Source organism: Pipra filicauda, unplaced genomic scaffold (genome assembly GCF_003945595.2).
Source record: "Pipra filicauda isolate LSUMZ 115617 unplaced genomic scaffold, ASM394559v2 scaffold193_size2426894_pilon, whole genome shotgun sequence".
In the NCBI taxonomy this organism is placed as follows: domain Eukaryota; kingdom Metazoa; phylum Chordata; class Aves; order Passeriformes; family Pipridae; genus Pipra; species Pipra filicauda.
This window is the reverse complement of record NW_024104302.1, coordinates 86,093-101,152: the sequence shown is the minus strand read 5'-3', so window position 1 is coordinate 101,152 and position 15,060 is coordinate 86,093. Positions and strand designations below refer to the sequence as shown.

General features: G+C 53.7%; 1 protein-coding gene across 3 annotated transcripts in view; it reads left to right on the top strand.

Annotated features, from left to right (window-relative positions):
- The window catches only part of KANSL1 (KAT8 regulatory NSL complex subunit 1), a 107,326-nt gene extending 93,550 nt beyond the window's left edge, over positions 1-13,776 (top strand). For 2 of the 3 annotated variants that reach the window (XM_039380365.1, XM_039380366.1), the window contains exons 7-15: positions 1,262-1,427; positions 5,491-5,673; positions 6,024-6,182; positions 6,484-6,635; positions 8,947-9,065; positions 9,652-9,709; positions 10,547-10,659; positions 12,812-13,058; positions 13,398-13,776. In XM_039380365.1, the coding sequence (XP_039236299.1) occupies positions 1,262-1,427; positions 5,491-5,673; positions 6,024-6,182; positions 6,484-6,635; positions 8,947-9,065; positions 9,652-9,709; positions 10,547-10,659; positions 12,812-13,058; positions 13,398-13,691 (1,491 nt within the window). In that variant the 3' untranslated portion in view covers positions 13,692-13,776. The remainder of the gene's footprint in view (positions 1-1,261; positions 1,428-5,490; positions 5,674-6,023; positions 6,183-6,483; positions 6,636-8,946; positions 9,066-9,651; positions 9,710-10,546; positions 10,660-12,811; positions 13,059-13,397) is intronic. The other variant, XM_039380367.1, reaches the window with a different exon arrangement.
- Positions 13,777-15,060: the final 1,284 nt, after the last annotated feature.

Below are 15,060 nucleotides of genomic sequence, written 5' to 3'. Positions count from 1 at the left end.
TTGTGGATTGGTGGGACCAGAAATAACAACCAGGAGAGACCAAAGTTTCAACAGAGATCATCCATCATCACTTGAAATGTTGAAGTTGGGAGATGTCCTGTAGGAAAGAAAAGTGATGTAAAGGTTGAGTGTGTGTAGCCTGCGTTGGTAACAGTGGCAGGATTACCTCACTCCTGGCACAGCCACCCTGGTTAGAAAGCCCTGTGGGGTTAATTTTTATTATTGTTTTAATTAATTCTCGGCAGTGGTACAACACTGCTGGTTCAGGCTCATTTTGGGATCCATCACAACATCCCCTGGGCAGAGCAGAGGAACTGCTCAGTTACCTCTTCCTCCTCCTCACTGGGCACTGAAGTGGCTGCCTGTTGCATTTGCCCTCAGTGAATTATATTTGATTTATTTTAGATACTTTTTCTTCATTTATGACATGAATGGGTTTCCAGCTCTTTCCTTCAAGGTGTTTGTAGCCCTCCCAGTCGAGAGTTTTTTGCTGTGGATATTCTCTTCCATCATTCAAGTCATTCATGGAAATGATTTGACTAATTCTGCCTCAGAACAGGTTTCTGCAGGATCCAGTTTGAGCCATTCTCCCATTTTGATGTGGAATTGTGGGTTGTTGTCTCTGCATGGGATTTACATCCAGTTGTGTGTCTGCCTGCAGTGGTTTAATATAAATGAAGTCTGTATAAAGCCTATAAATCTGTGAATTGAGAGCCTGTCCTGGATTAGGGAACAAGGTTGAAAAACACCTTTGTCACTCTGTAGATGTCCCTGTAAGTGTCAGCTCTTGGCATATAATGATGGCTCTGACCCATCTGAACTAAAAATGGTGCTTTTTTCCCGCTCTCTGACAACTGAATTGTGCTGCCTCATGATTTTTATAAATGAGGTTTCAACCTAGATAAAATTAAACACTTTTAGTCAAATTTAGCAGCTGTTAAACTGTCTGTGCTGGTGAGCCGTAGTTTTCAGTTGTGTTTATGCAAAGTGAAATGGTCCTCTCGTGAGGCCGCACTAAATTCACAGGTTTTATAGAATGCACATTAAAAAAAAGTGTGTGTATGTAATATATACCTTTTAATATCATTTTATATACATACATATATAGAGAGAGAGACACAAGGTATCTTAAAACAAACAAACAAAAAAAGCAATGACCTTTGGGATGTTTCTAATGAGCTGTCAAGTGGGAGTGTGTGAAGAGAGCCCTTAGACACGTTGACCTCTGATGTGTTGAGCCCGTTTCTTGTCCCTTTTCCAGGTCCACCGTAACACCCTGGCCCGTTGTAGCTGTGACGTGAACCCCTCCTGTGCCCTGTGTGGCACTCGGAGCTCCACGGCTCTGGAAATCCAGTATGATGCCCCTTTGCTGGAGCGCCTCTCCCAGCTGGACTCCTGTATCCATCCTGTCCTGTCATTCCCAGATGGTAAGTGCAGCACCCACGGGTCAAACTGGGGCCTGAGGTGGGTTACAAGGGATGCTTGGAGGTGCTCCAGAGCCTGCTCCTCCATCCTGGCCTTCCAGGGGAGGTGCAGATCCCTTGGCTACAACCAAACTTGTCCATCTGCTGGTATTTTTAGGATTAGAGCATCTGATCTGCTCTGAACATGTGTTTTGGGAATCTGACCTGGAGCCTCACTGGTGGTGGAGGAGCCAGGCAGTGCCTGGGAGTCTGTCCTGGGCTGGGGCCTTTGGTGTTCTAAACCACTTGTGAAATGTTTGCTTCTGCAGAGTTTATTCACCCAGATAAAATGATTTGTGGATTGGTTGGTCACAGGAAATTCTTTTGACCTTGTAAGGAATTGTAAATGCTCTTCCATGGTTCAGAGGGTACAGAAAGCAGGGATGTTCCCATTAAGACACTCGTTTCCCAGTGTTACAGCATCAGGGTTAATCATCATTAAGAGGAATAATTAACCAGCCCTGTCTGGGGGTATTCACAGATTTCATGTGCAGGGACTTTTCCCAAGGGAAAAATAGTTTCCAGAGTCTTTTGCTTCCTAAGCTGCCAAATTAAATACAAGCCTGTTCTTTGACCAAAAACTGTTGGCTTGGATGAGATTGGTGTCCATCTGTCATCTTATCCCTCTGATCCCAAAATACAGGACCCCGAGGGATAGGAACTGATACTTTTATCAGGAGAGCTGGGCAGTGCATGGATCAGAGTGGTTCCTTCCCCTGGGATCAGTTCATGGCTGCCTGAGGTGTAAAACACCTCTGCCAGAGCAGTTGTGGCTGCCCCTGGATCCCTGGAAGTGTCCAAGGCCAGGTTGGACGGGGCTTGGAGCAACCTGGGCTGGTGGAAGGTGTCCCTGCCCATGGCAGGGGGTGGCACTGGGTGATCTTTAAGGTCCCTCCCAACCAAAACCATTCTGGGATTCTAATCCTGGCAGGAAGGTGTGTGGCCCTGCTTCCCATGGGGATGTCAGATGGTAGGTGCAGGTTAAGTCACTGGGCTAATGTGTGGGTTTGGGGTTTAAACTCCAGCTTTTCACAAACTTTGTGTGACATAGAAAGTGCAGGGAGTGTCTGGGAGCAATTAATCTGGCATCTTTCACTAGCACTATATTTAAACCAGACTAAAATAGTAAATTGGTGCTATTTTTAAAAACTAGATCCCTCCCCTCCCAGAGAAACAGCTCTGCTCAGGAGTGCTCAAGGAACTGAACAAAATCCTGAAGCAGGAATTTATTTCCTGGTTTGACAGCACTTGGGATCCTCTGTCCATAGGGTTAAATCAAATATCCTGGGAAGTGGGGAGAGGACCTGTTGGGTTTTATTGCACCACAGCCACCAGGCAAATAATCTCATCCCATGTTCTTCCCGTTGTTAGGGTCCCCTGCAGCCAACTCACAGGGTAAAAATCTGCTCTGGCTGCATGAGATTAAAAAAACTTCGGGTTTAAAACTAATTGCTGTAAAGCTTAAAGCACCTTACACAGAAATACCCATTTCCTGCTGCAAGATTAACTTTGATTATTCACTAATGCTCAGTGCAGTTCTCCAGGGTTGATTTTTGGGATGAGGGTGCTTTTCTATCCCAAAAAGAGCCAGGTGTGACTTGTTCAGGGGGGGAATTGCCCTGCCTGATGCTGTCAGTGGGCAGTGAGGTGTCTCCCTGCCCGTGAGCATTAATCCAGGACGGGGTTGGGGCTCCTCCGTGGTGGTTTTGGGGTTGGGTGGGTGTCCAGAGGCTGGGCCAGGATTCCTGGCTCGCTGGAGCCTGGCTGGGAGCTGGGAGCATGTGCTGACTTTCACTTTGAGCCTCTCTCCGGGCTCTGCCAGCAGCCGGGATCTCCGGAGCAGTTTGCCAAGGGCAAAATTGCCAGGAGGCTGCGGGAGGAAAAAGATCATTTATTCATTTATTCCTCTGGCAGCCAGCGAGGCTTTTAACCCCTGCACTTGTGCTCCGTCAGCGCTTTGTCCCCTTTTGTCCCCTGCCTTGCAGGGTGGTGTGGTGGTGGTTGGTTTTTTTTTCTGGTTCATCTGATTCCTCGCTGGGAATTTTCGGATGATGTAATAACCTTGGTGGGAGGATGAGCGCTGGGCTCAGTGTGGTTGCCATCTGCTGGTCCCTGGGAGCCCTGCACTGCTGCCCGAGGAGGAAGAGGAGGGAGCGATGGTGTCACTTGCTACGCGGTCCCTGCTGCCAGCAGGGCAGTGCCAAACCACCAAATAACTCATTTTCTGCTGACAACTTTCTCTCTTGGCGTGTTTTCTCTCCCTTCAGCCTCTCCCCTCCTTCCACAGATGTGTGGGATGTGAATTTTGAGGAGAAAGCAAAATATTAGCAAAGAGCAGAGGCCATTTTCCCAAAGTCTGACCACTCCAGTGGCTGGCATCATCCCTAAAGGACTGGACCCTTTCTTTTTTTTGGTGCATGTCCCCATAAACCAGCAGTGGTGACCTGAGAGCTGCCACCACTCTGTGACAGCCCTCCTTTAGCAAAGGGTTGGGGTTAAACCATCAAGGTACTTGGAGTGCAACTGTCTTGGTTTTTTCCAGGAAACCTGGTCCCCACTGATTCCATCCCGTACCCTGCCAGCTCCCTCCATCCTGTTTGCCTGCCTGGATCTGCTGGGGCTTTCCAGTCCTTAAAATTAGGAGGGAAATACTGGGAGAGGTTCAGATGTCAGCCAGCAGGGCTCGAGTCTCTGCCACTCGCCCTCTGAGGTGAAAAGGGAAGAGCTTTATTCCTTGTGCCAGGGCCTGGGAAGGTTCATCCCTGCTCAGGCCAGCTTCAAAGTCCCTGTGAAAATGTCACATGAGCTTGAGAGATGTGGGGGAGGGATATTGGTGCTCCTGATGCTCATCTTGGTGCTTTTAACTCCCACTTGTGCGTGTCCTGGTCCGTACTGGGGAGGAGAGGCAGAGGGGTGACCTGTCACACCACAAATCCTGGTGTATACCTCCTGGATGTAGATGGAGAAGATAAATTCACATCTCAGTAGTTTTCTTGATAACCCTGAAGGGTTTAAGGCTTTTCCCAACCAGGATTTTGGCTCTTGGGAATATAAAAGGGAGATGGGTCTTAAAAGAGACTTAGGCAGTGGTGTTTGGTGCTCACGTCTGGAGTGTGAAGCTCTGAGTGTGAAAAGAAGTGAGGCTGGAGTAGTTTGCTGCTCCAGTTATTGGTTTTTATTCCCTACCTTAGCCTGTCTGCACAAGGAATACACAGAATAATCTCATCAGTGTTCCCTCTTTTGGCTGAGGTCAGAGACAGGTTGTGTGGGATTTGAGAGAAACAAAGCTTGAGGAAGGTGAGCAGGGATAGAGCCTGCCGGGGTTCACAGCAGCACAGCACACTTGTGCTCCTTGGAGGTGGGAGGATCAAACCCTGGATTACTGTGATCCATGAAAGCACAGGAATTCAGGCTCCAAATGCATCAGCTTCCCAGGTAATTATGTGAGTTTATTCTCGGGTGGCTCCGTGCCCCAGGCAGGGCAGTTACTCCTGCTCTTGGAGCCTCTCAGTTGTGCTCACTCACACAACTTCCCGGGACTGAGGTGCCACATCAGGCAGATTAACATCCTACAGTACCTGGTTGGCTTTTGGCTTGACCTGAAATGGAGGATTTAAGCTGAATTTCTCTCTCCCAGCCCAGATTTGATGTGCTGAGATACCTCAGATTGTTGGAAGTCAGATCTGAGGTAGCAGCACTGAGCGTGGCAGCACATGAGAGACCTCAGGGGTGAAGACACATAGTTTTTCTGACAAAGGCTTCCTTCTCCTGCCAGGATATACTTGGGCTGTGAATCCTGTAGAAAAGTCCTTTTCTCAAAGAGCTGCAGATCAGAAATGTTGGGTCCTATTGCAGATCCTTTCTGACCATGAGGAGGTTGTAGGCAACCCTGGGTCTTACAGTCAGTGCCTGTATGTTCACCTGTATGTTCAGGCTGTTCTTACTGGGGGGACCGGGAGAGGGTGATGGGACCACAGCTTTTGGTTGCACCTTTAATTTGGATTCCGTGTCCTGTGTCCCCCTGCAGATGTGCCGACGAGCCTGCACTTCCAGAGCATGTTGAAATCTCAGTGGCAGAACAAACCCTACGAGAAAACTAAACCTCCCAAAAAGCTGTCGCTCAAGCACAGAGCCCCCATGCCCACCAGCCTGGCAGACCCTGCCCGCAAGGACCGCCACAAGCTGGTCAACTCCTTCTTCACCGCAGCCAGTAAGTGTTGTCCCTGCCCAGCCTGGTACCCGACGGTCTGGGTGGAGAGAGGAGGAGGAGGAGGACACCCTTCAAATTCCACTCTTGGGGTTGAGGCAGTCCAGGGCTGAAGGTGAAGTGTGTGCAGGCAGTGCAGTTCAGGTTCGTAGGGGCCTTTTCTTGCTTGATGTGACCCGGGCAGTGCCACAGCTCGCTCAGCCCTGAGCACACCCCTCCAGCACCCCGAGGGTGTGTGGAGCCTGACCTATCTGGATTCAAGGAGCTGGTAAACTCTGCCTGAGCCTCCCGTGCCAACAGAAAGAGAGGTGAAAACAGGCGTTTCATAGCTCTTTCTCTGTTCCCCTCCTCAGAGCGCTCACATCAAAAATCCCAACCAGACAAGGCACACAGGCCGCCTTTAGACGATTTTTCGGCCATGGCCAAGGCCGAGAGAGCGCCAGAGCGCTCTGCCCAGCCTGCTGCCCATGACAAAAAGAGATTGCGAGACTGCTCATCTGAGAGGAGTGAAGGTAGGCCCCCACGGGCAGGTGTCTCGGGGGGAGCTTGGGCTTTGCTGCACACCCAGCCTCTGTGGGGGCACGCACTGCTTTGGGCCGTGTCGCCACCGCAGCGACGCCTCGTGTGCTCTAACTGCTTCTTCCCCAGGGCCTGCCAGCCTGGAAGGTGCTTCTCTTTCCTGCAAAGAGCTCCTCAGCACTGGCCGTTTCTGGTGCACATGGTCCTCTTCTCTCCACCGCCGCCCACCCCCCTGGGTGGGTTTTTGTTTCTGGCTAATGTTGTTCTTCCCTCTCTCCCGCCCTCCCCGTGCAGTGTTGAAGCACCACCCGGACGTCGGCGGCCCGAGCTACTTGTCGGCAGCTGTGACCCCCACCCCTCACAGCCCCATAGCTCGGCAACTGTCCACCTCCTCAGAGGGCTCAGCTCCTGCCAGCTCCACTTCCCAGGGCACCTCCAGCACCGCCGTGAGTATCCACTGCCTTTCCGGAGGGGTTTCTGAGCTCAGCTCCATCACAGGGGCTCGGCCTTTGAGCAGTTCTTAGGCTGGACACTGCTTAGTGCTTCTCTTGCCGTGCTGGACCTGTCGGTTCAGCTGATGGTGGGGTTGCTCTGACGTTGGGTCTGCAGGCGTTCCTGGACGGATGTTGGCTGTGCAGAGCCAGTGAGCTGCAATTACAGGTTCACCATCAGCTCAGGAACTGCTGGTGAATGTTCCTGTTCCCAGCAGTCTCTTGGCTTTGCTCCACGTCCAGGTTCTGGTTTCTGGAGTTGTGTGGGGATGCCAGGAGGAGAAGAGCTGAGCAGCAGCAGTGCTGCTGCTGGAACAGGGAGGCTCCCACTGGGACAGCTTCCCTGGGCTGTAAGTGAGGTTGGGGTCACAAGTCCATGGTACAACATAATCTACATAATATTTCAATTATACACAGGCTTCAGCAGTTGCTTAACTCAGACCATCTTCTGAGGCACGCTCAGCCTCCCAAAATGCTCAAGGAAATCAGGGTTTGGGACCTTTGTGCAGCTGTGTGGGTGAGCAGGACCCCTCCCATGTGCCCAGGACAGATCGATAGCAGAGCTCCTCCACCAGAGCCTGACCTGAGCCTGACCCTCGTTAGCAGAAGCTCTTGATTGAAGGATTGAATTCTGCTGAGCTCACAAGTGTCCCAGTGAAGATTTTAATTCTGTCTGGCCACCCCAGTTGGTAGTTTGGGCCACAGCAGGGACAGTGGAGCAGGACTCCTTGAACCCTGACAGGGAAACCAGGGTGTCTGTCCCTGGCAGAGCTGAGGCACCACTTCCAGCTCAGTCCCTTTGTCCCTGCTCCAAGCTTGTTGCTGTGGGGTTCCAGGACCCGGCTGGGTTCCTTCCCTGTGGAATTCAGTTGTTGCATCACCAGCTGTGACACCAGGGAAGCACCAGGGTGTGAGAAGAACCCAGAAGAGCAGCAGTGGTTCAGCTGGAGTGTGCTCGGTGTTTTTGGGACAGCTCTCCTCAGCAGCTCGAGCGCATCAAGGAGGCCTTTCCTTGGTTTCACACACCCACCTTGGTCTTCTCTCGCTGCTTTTTTTGCTGCATTTTTACGAGCTCCTTCAGAAATGCAAAATGAAGAGACTCCCATTCCCCGGCCGAGTCCTACAAGAGCATTCCAGGCTCCCTGCAGTGAACCAGATGAGGAGACTTCCCTTCCCCAGCCGAGTCCCACAGGAGGATTCCAGGCCCTGGGCTCCAGGCTCTGGGCTCAGGGGCAGAGGTCCCGTGTTCAGGCGTCGCAGGCGGCCGCAGGTTTGCGTGTGCTCCCCAGCTGATGGGTCAGTCCCTGCTCCTGGCAGTGACACACTGGGATTTGGATTCCCTTGCTGCTGTGGCAGTAGCTACCCACCCACTGCTTCCTCATCCAGCTTCATGCCAGCCCTGGGATTTGGCTGTGGCAGGTTCCCAACAGTTGGGTTCCCACATGTTCCTACACTGAGAGCCACAGGGATCTGAGGAGTCGGAGGATGTGGTGACTCACAGGTGACTCCTTGAGGAAGAGGGGCCCTTTGCATATCAGGGTGGCCCATGAGGATTCTTGTGACTGAACCATCAGCGCTGCTGTCACAGGTTTTTGAAGGAGCCAAGTGGTGGAAGAGCACCCAGCATTCAACCAGGTTTAAACAGATCAATGAGGAGCTTCTTTCTCTCTTGGAACATTTATTCCAGTTGGAAGCACAGTGCAGATGGAGCTGTTGGGCTCCTGGTACAGCTGTCAGGACCAGAGATGAGCTCCTGTCTGATTGCTCTGCTCCTCCTCTGTCACAGGGTCACCTGGGGTGGGCCCAGACCCTGAGCAGGGCAGCCATTCCCAAACATGATGGTCCTTCCTTGATGGTTTCTCACCTTCTGGCAGTAGAGAATTGGATTATATGGGACACTTTTCCTCTTGCAGGGTCAGTTTATCAGCTGGATCAGTGTCCTGACCCACCTGGCTGTGCAGCAACTGGTGCCAGTGTGGGGGTGGTGGCTGGAGCTCGGCAGCCCTGGCTCACCTTTATTTGGTGCCTGCAGAGACCAAAGCCCTTGTTTGGGCTTTCCAAGTGAAGGATTTTGGGATGGGAAGGGGACTTGGAGCAAGCAGTAGGTGACCTCCGTTCTGATGCAAATTGCTCTTGGTTCTGAAGTGTCCATAGGTTGTACAAGGTCCTTTTTCCAGCAATGACTCCCAGTGACTTCCATGAATGACTTTCTAACGTGACAAAACCTGCATCCCTTTCTCACGTGGTTCTTGTCTTCCCGTTGCAGCAGCCAAGGAGGAGGAGAGGAGAAAGTTCCTTCGATATCAACAACATCGTCATCCCGATGTCCGTGGCTGCGACGACCCGGGTGGAGAAGCTGCAGTACAAAGAGATCCTCACACCCAGGTACTGCCTGGTCCCCCCTGGGGCTGTGGGGAAGGGCCTTGCTTTATTTATTCCTTGGGAATAAGGGAAAGTTTGGAAAACTGACCATCGATGGAGACTGGCTAAGTTAGGGAATGTTTTGTTTGAGTGTCCCTGAGCACCAAGGTCAGTGGTCTCTCTGTTCAGTTTAAAGTCATCCTGGTTGTCCTCTTGTCCTGCTGCTGAGCCAGAGGTCCTGGAGGTTTCACAGCTCTGCAGGTGCCTGGGCTGGGTTAACCTTGCATTGCAGTCTCTTCCCAACTTCCCTCTTTCTTCCTCCTGGTCCTCCATGCTCTCCCCAGGCCCGATTCAGAGCAGGGAGGGAGGGAACCTGTCGCTGAGCCAGAGGAAGAGGAGGAAATGCTGCAACCTCTGCTCTGCTTCCTCTGCCCTTGGCTTCAGCCACACTGCAGACCAGCGAGGTCTGGTGCTTAAAACTGAGCCTAAGTGTGATGCTCTTTGTCAGAGGGTTGTGTTTTCCCTTTCCCACGAGCCCGTGTTGGTGGTGGGGGGGGTGTGTGCTGCTGGTTCTGGCTGTGCCCTGACTGTGCCCCTGGTGTTGTTGCAGCTGGCGTGAGGTGGATATCAGTGCTCTGAAGGCCAGCCCTGAGGAGGACAACGACGAGGTGAGAAGGATTTCGTTTCCCAGTTGGTGGTGGCTGAACAGTGTCCCCCGAGGGAGCAGACATGGGGACCTCGGCAGGGAACCAGCTGGTGTTGGTTCCTTTACAGGGAAGGCATGAGAAGCTGGGTTAACTGGCTGGGTACAGCTGGATCCAAGGTCTGATTGCTGTCAGGAGACCTCTCTGGGCACCAATCTTTTTGTGGAACAGTCTCATGAAGAAATCATGACCAGCCACTATAGTTATTATTAGTCACTATTTTAGTTAAATTGATAATGATATTTCTTTAAACCTCTGTGTGAGCACTTCCATTCTAGGATAAATGGCTTTCCTTTGCTTTTTAGTTCTTAATCTCTTCCTAAGTAGTGCTGACTCAGTTTAACAAGGTGCTCTCACACTCTCTTTAAGGATATGCCTCCCTCCAGGCACTGATCTCTTTTCAGGCACCATCCCTTCTCTGTGGTGACCAGTGACAGGACATGGGGGAACAGATGAAGCTGTGTCAGGGCAGGGTTAGGCTGGATTTTGGGAAAGGTTCTTCCCCCAGAGGGTGGTTGGCACTGACCAGGCTCCCCAGGGCAGTGGGCACGGCCCCAAGGCTGCCAGAGCTCCAGGAGGGTTTGGACAACGCTCTGAGGGACAGGGGGGGATTGTTGGGGTGTCTGTGCAGGGCAGGAGTTGGACCGGATGGTCCTTGTGGGTCCCTTCCAACTTGGAACATTCTGTGATTCAGTGATAAACATTTAAACCCTCGTTGTAGCTCACGCTGGCAAAACTGCACTTAGATGGTTGTTTGATGGCAGAAAGCTCTGACCAAGCCCTGTGCCCTTCCCTTTCCAGGTTGAGGACTTGTCTGATTCGGCCTTCGCGGCCCGGCACGGGAAGTGTGAGGAGATGGAGCGGGCGCGGTGGCTCTGGAGCACGAGCGTCCCCCCGCAGCGCCGGGGCAGCAGGTACGGCACCGTTCCCTCCAGGGGGTGCTCCTGGGGGGCTTTGTTGGATCAGCTGATCCATAAAAACGGTTTAAAGCTTGTGCTGCTGTTGGAAATTTTGGCCCCATCCAGCTCGAGGAGGGGCACAGTCCTGCTGGGGCGGGGGTGAGGTTACACCCTGGTTTGGTTGCCGACAGCTCCTGCACCAGCTGTCAGGATTCTGCTTTCTCAAGCACTTGGCTCCAGAAGCGTGGGAGCTGCTGTGCCAGCTTGGGAGTCCAGAGGAGAGCACAAGGGCTGCGGTGGGCATCGTTCCAGAGCAGGGAGCAGGGGCTGTGCTCACCCTGTCCCATTTACACACACCTTAAGTTCCCCTGGTCGTGGGACACTCAATTCCCTCTCCAGAGTGTCTTTGTGAGTGAGTGTCTAAAACCTCCCATGGATCTCATCAGAAACGTGCACTAGAAGAGATGGGCTTTTCTCCATCCCATTTTCAGTGGTTTGGTTGGTTGGTACCGCTCTGTCCTGGGGCAGAAGTGCTGCTGATTCCCAGCTGGGTGTGACTGCACTGCCTCAGCCCCGCGGGGGTTTCGGTTTCTCTCGGTCGTTGGGGTTTCTGCAGGAACTTCTGCAGGTGCCAGAGTGGCCTTTGTCAGACCCCCCTGGTGCTGCTGCTGCCCCATTTCCTCTGTGTGATTCCAGCTGCGGTTCCCGGTGCTCCTGGAGTGGGTGGGATGTTTTGGTGTTTCTTTGCAAACTTCTTCAGCCCATGTCTTACATCTGATAGCGCTTCCCCACGGCTTTGTTCCTCTGGAGACCCTTTTTGTGAGGAAGGATGTTGGTAGAAGGTGCCACATTGAGTTCTGGCTTGCTCACTGTGGTGGATTGAAGCTTCAGCTCGTAGCTTTAGGAATGCTGGGGGGAAAGGACTTGCAGAGGTCTCTGGTCCAGCAGGAAACCATGTTGGCCGTGGCTTTGGCCATGGGATGAACACTTCCAAGGAGGGAGATTCCCCCGAGCTGGGGCCAGTATTCCCACTGTAGCTTCCCAGCAGGGAGAGACGGGGACGAGAGCAAACCTGGGATGTGGTTTGCTGTGTTTGTGCCAAGAGTCTGGCTGAGTTCAGCTTGGTGTCATCACATCCTGAGCTCCACCTTGGCAGGGTCCTTGCTCAGGTCCCATCCTGGAGTTGCTGGTTGTTCTCTGCAGTTGCTTTAGTCCTTCTTTAGAAATCTTTGGAGCCTCTCAAGGCCTGGCAACTTCTTGTTGCTGTGATTGAGCCTGTACCTTGCTCCTTGCCTATGGAGCACCTGGGCCAGGAAAGGCCAGTAATCACTGGGGTAAACTCACTTAGTCTCCCTTAAACTTCCCTCTCTCTGTGACCTTCTCCAGCAGATCTGTTGGACCTCCTGTGCTCCTCCTGCCTCGTGGACATTCGCAGATTGGTTTGGGTTTTTTTGTGCAGCAGCTTTTGAGTTGCATCTCAGTTCAGCACAACTCGGTCTGGCTTGGTGCAGTGCAGCTCTTTAATTAGCCTAATTTGGTCTGTGCTTGTATGTTCTGATGGACATTCTGGCCAAGATCGGGAGTCTGATCCTCGGCGGTCCTCAGTGCCCTCTTACCTTTGCAGTTCATCTTGGATGTGGGGACTCAGTTACGTTTCTGTGTTTGCAGCCTGTGGGTTTTTATCTGGAAATCTGTGTCGGGGCTCAAACTTTGTTAATTCTTGGTTAAAATCTGAAGTCTTGGGGTTTCACTGTGCTCCTCCTACCCCCAGCTGCTGAATCGCTGCGTTTCCAGCGTTGCTGATTCCCCACACTCGGTCCCTGAGCTGCTGCCGGGGGTCACGTGGTTGTGTGGAGATGGGAAATACTTGGGAAAACCAATTTTGAAGTGTCTCAATTTCATAGGGAGCTTCTCGTCGTGGTGTTTATGCAGCACTGGGAGTGTAGGAGGCGTGTGGGACACGGGACCTCAGGAGAGCAGCATCAGTGGTGCAAAGCTGCACCAGGACGGAGCTGGGCCTGGGTGGGTTTGACCTCTGGGCTGTGGCATTCCCTGCTCCTGTGCTGCATCCCTGGGCTGTTCCCAGCGGGGTGGAAGGGATCATGGGGCGGCAGCGGGGGAGCACAGCTGTGCCTGGGTCAGGCTCTCATCCCTGCTCCTGTCTCAGGTCCTACAGATCCACGGACGGACGGACAACCCCCCAGCTGGGGAACCCCTCGACTCCCCAGCCGGCTTCCCCCGAGGTGGGCAGCTACCACCCCCACTTGGAGCTGTCCCACAGCCACTCACCACGCAGCCCCATCAGCCCCGAACTGCTCTGTGCCCCCCTGACCCCCCTCTCCCGGGACTCCCTGCGGCTCCTGTCCAGCGAGGACACGCGTTGCTCCACGCCCGAGGCCGGCCTGGACGAGCAGGTGGGTTCTGGCTCCGCCCGGGGCAGGGGCAGCCTCAGGGCCGAACCCGGTGCTGGGATGTGGCCGTGGGGAGGCAGCTTGGAAAACCTGCCCGTGGGAAATGCCGTGGGAATGCCGGGCCGGGTGGGATGCAGAGCGTGGTGTTGGTCGGCACGGGCAGCGGGAGGCTTTTCCAGCAGCTGGCTCTGTTTGGAGCTGCGTGTTTGGAGCTTCCCAGGTGCTGTTCCCGGGGCTGGGACACGGCACCAGGGAGCTGCTGCTCCCTGGAATCGCTCCAGGAGCACGGGCACCAAAGCTTTTCCAGCGGATTCCCCAATGCCTCGGTTCTCTCCCCTCCAGGCCGTGCAGCCCTGGGAGCGACGGACCTTCCCGCTCTCCTACGACCCCCGGACAGAGTGCGAGGACCAATCCGACCCCCAGGACCGGTTGTCGCGCTGCACCCGCCGCACGTCGGGCAGTAAATCCTCCCGGGAATCCGATGGCACTTCGGCTTCGCCCAGCCTGGCCAGCCTCAAGAACCGAACCCCGCTGGCCCCCCCTCCCTCCTCCTCCTCTTCCTCCTCCTCCTCTTCCTCCTCCTCTTCCTCCTCCTCCTCCTCCTGCTCCGCAGTCCTGCGGCCAGCGCACAGATAGAGACACACGGGGAGACATGAGCAAACCAACACACAGAACTAACTCTTGGCATTAAAGCTTCCAAAATCTGCGTTTGATATTCAAACATCCTGCCGGGAATTTTCACAGTTTTTAGTGAATTTAAGGAGTTTAGAAACTGTTTTTTGTTTTCTTTTTTTTTTTGTTTTGTTTTCTCTTATTTCTTTTTTTTTCTTTCTTTTTTTTTTTTTTTTTTTTTCCTTCTCCATGTTTCCTCGTCACATGAATGAGCCCCCAGATTCCTCCCAGCGGAGTGAAGCCTCGGGAGGGGAGCAGCCCACCAGACCCCCTCCCCTTCCCTCCCCCCCTTAGGTGTATAAAACTAGAGCACAGGATTTAGCTGACTAGCAGATTTCGGGGATAGTTTTTCCCAACAAAAGGGTGTTGTTTTCTCTTAACCTGCTCCTCCCTCCCACCCCCCTCCCTGAAAGGTTTTAGTGGAGTGAAATTAGTGGTGAAAAGTGATGTCTTGGGATTGCAACCTTCACTGTCTGGCTGTGCCCACCTGCACTTCCACCCTCCCGCGTTTCCCTCCCCCAGGTTGTAGTTCCAGGTATCCCGAGGGCGGAATTCTGCCCCTCCCTGATCCCCCCTCTGCCCCCGGGGCCGCCTCCCCCTTCCTTCTCCCCAGCTTTGGAGCAGCCCTTGCTGTGCCCAAAGGGGGGGAAAGGAGGGACCTCACGGCTGCTCCAGCTCTGCATGGAAAGAGTGGGATTTGGGAAGCAGTTTGTGTCCACCTGGCGTGTTTCGAGGGCAGGGAGGGGAAGAGTCCTCAATGCTTTGAGCAGGAGCAGAATTCCCGGGGCGCTTGGATGCCCTTTGGGGACGAGGCTGATCCAGCTGGAACCGCGGGGCTGCGGCCGGGGTTGGGAGGGCGGGAGGAGGCAGGGAGGAGGCAGGGAGGAGGCAGGGATGTGCAGGGATGTGCAGGGAGGAGCCGCCGGGAGCGCGGGATGAGGCAGGGCCGGGGTGGTTCCCGCAGGGGGGAGATGGGAGAGGGAAGGGCAGGAGGCGGCTCCGGGGGGTCGGGGGGGGGTCACCACAGCTTCGCTCCACTCCCGCCCGGCCCCGGCTCAGGGGTCGGTTCCGTTTCATTCCCGGGGGGTCCGGGGGGTCCCCTCTGACAGGTGTTGGAGTTTGAACCCGAGTTCGCTGTCGTCCCTGCCCCGCCCGGTTCCGCACCCGCAGTGACTCCCGGATCCCGCACACCGTCCCCATCTGTAACGCTCTCCCATCCCGACGGTGTGGCTCCTGGTCCCTGTCCTGTTGCTATAGCATTGTGCCTGTCTTATGTATAATCACATCACCAAAAAAAAAAAACCAAAAAAAAAAAAAAAAAAAAAAAAAAAAA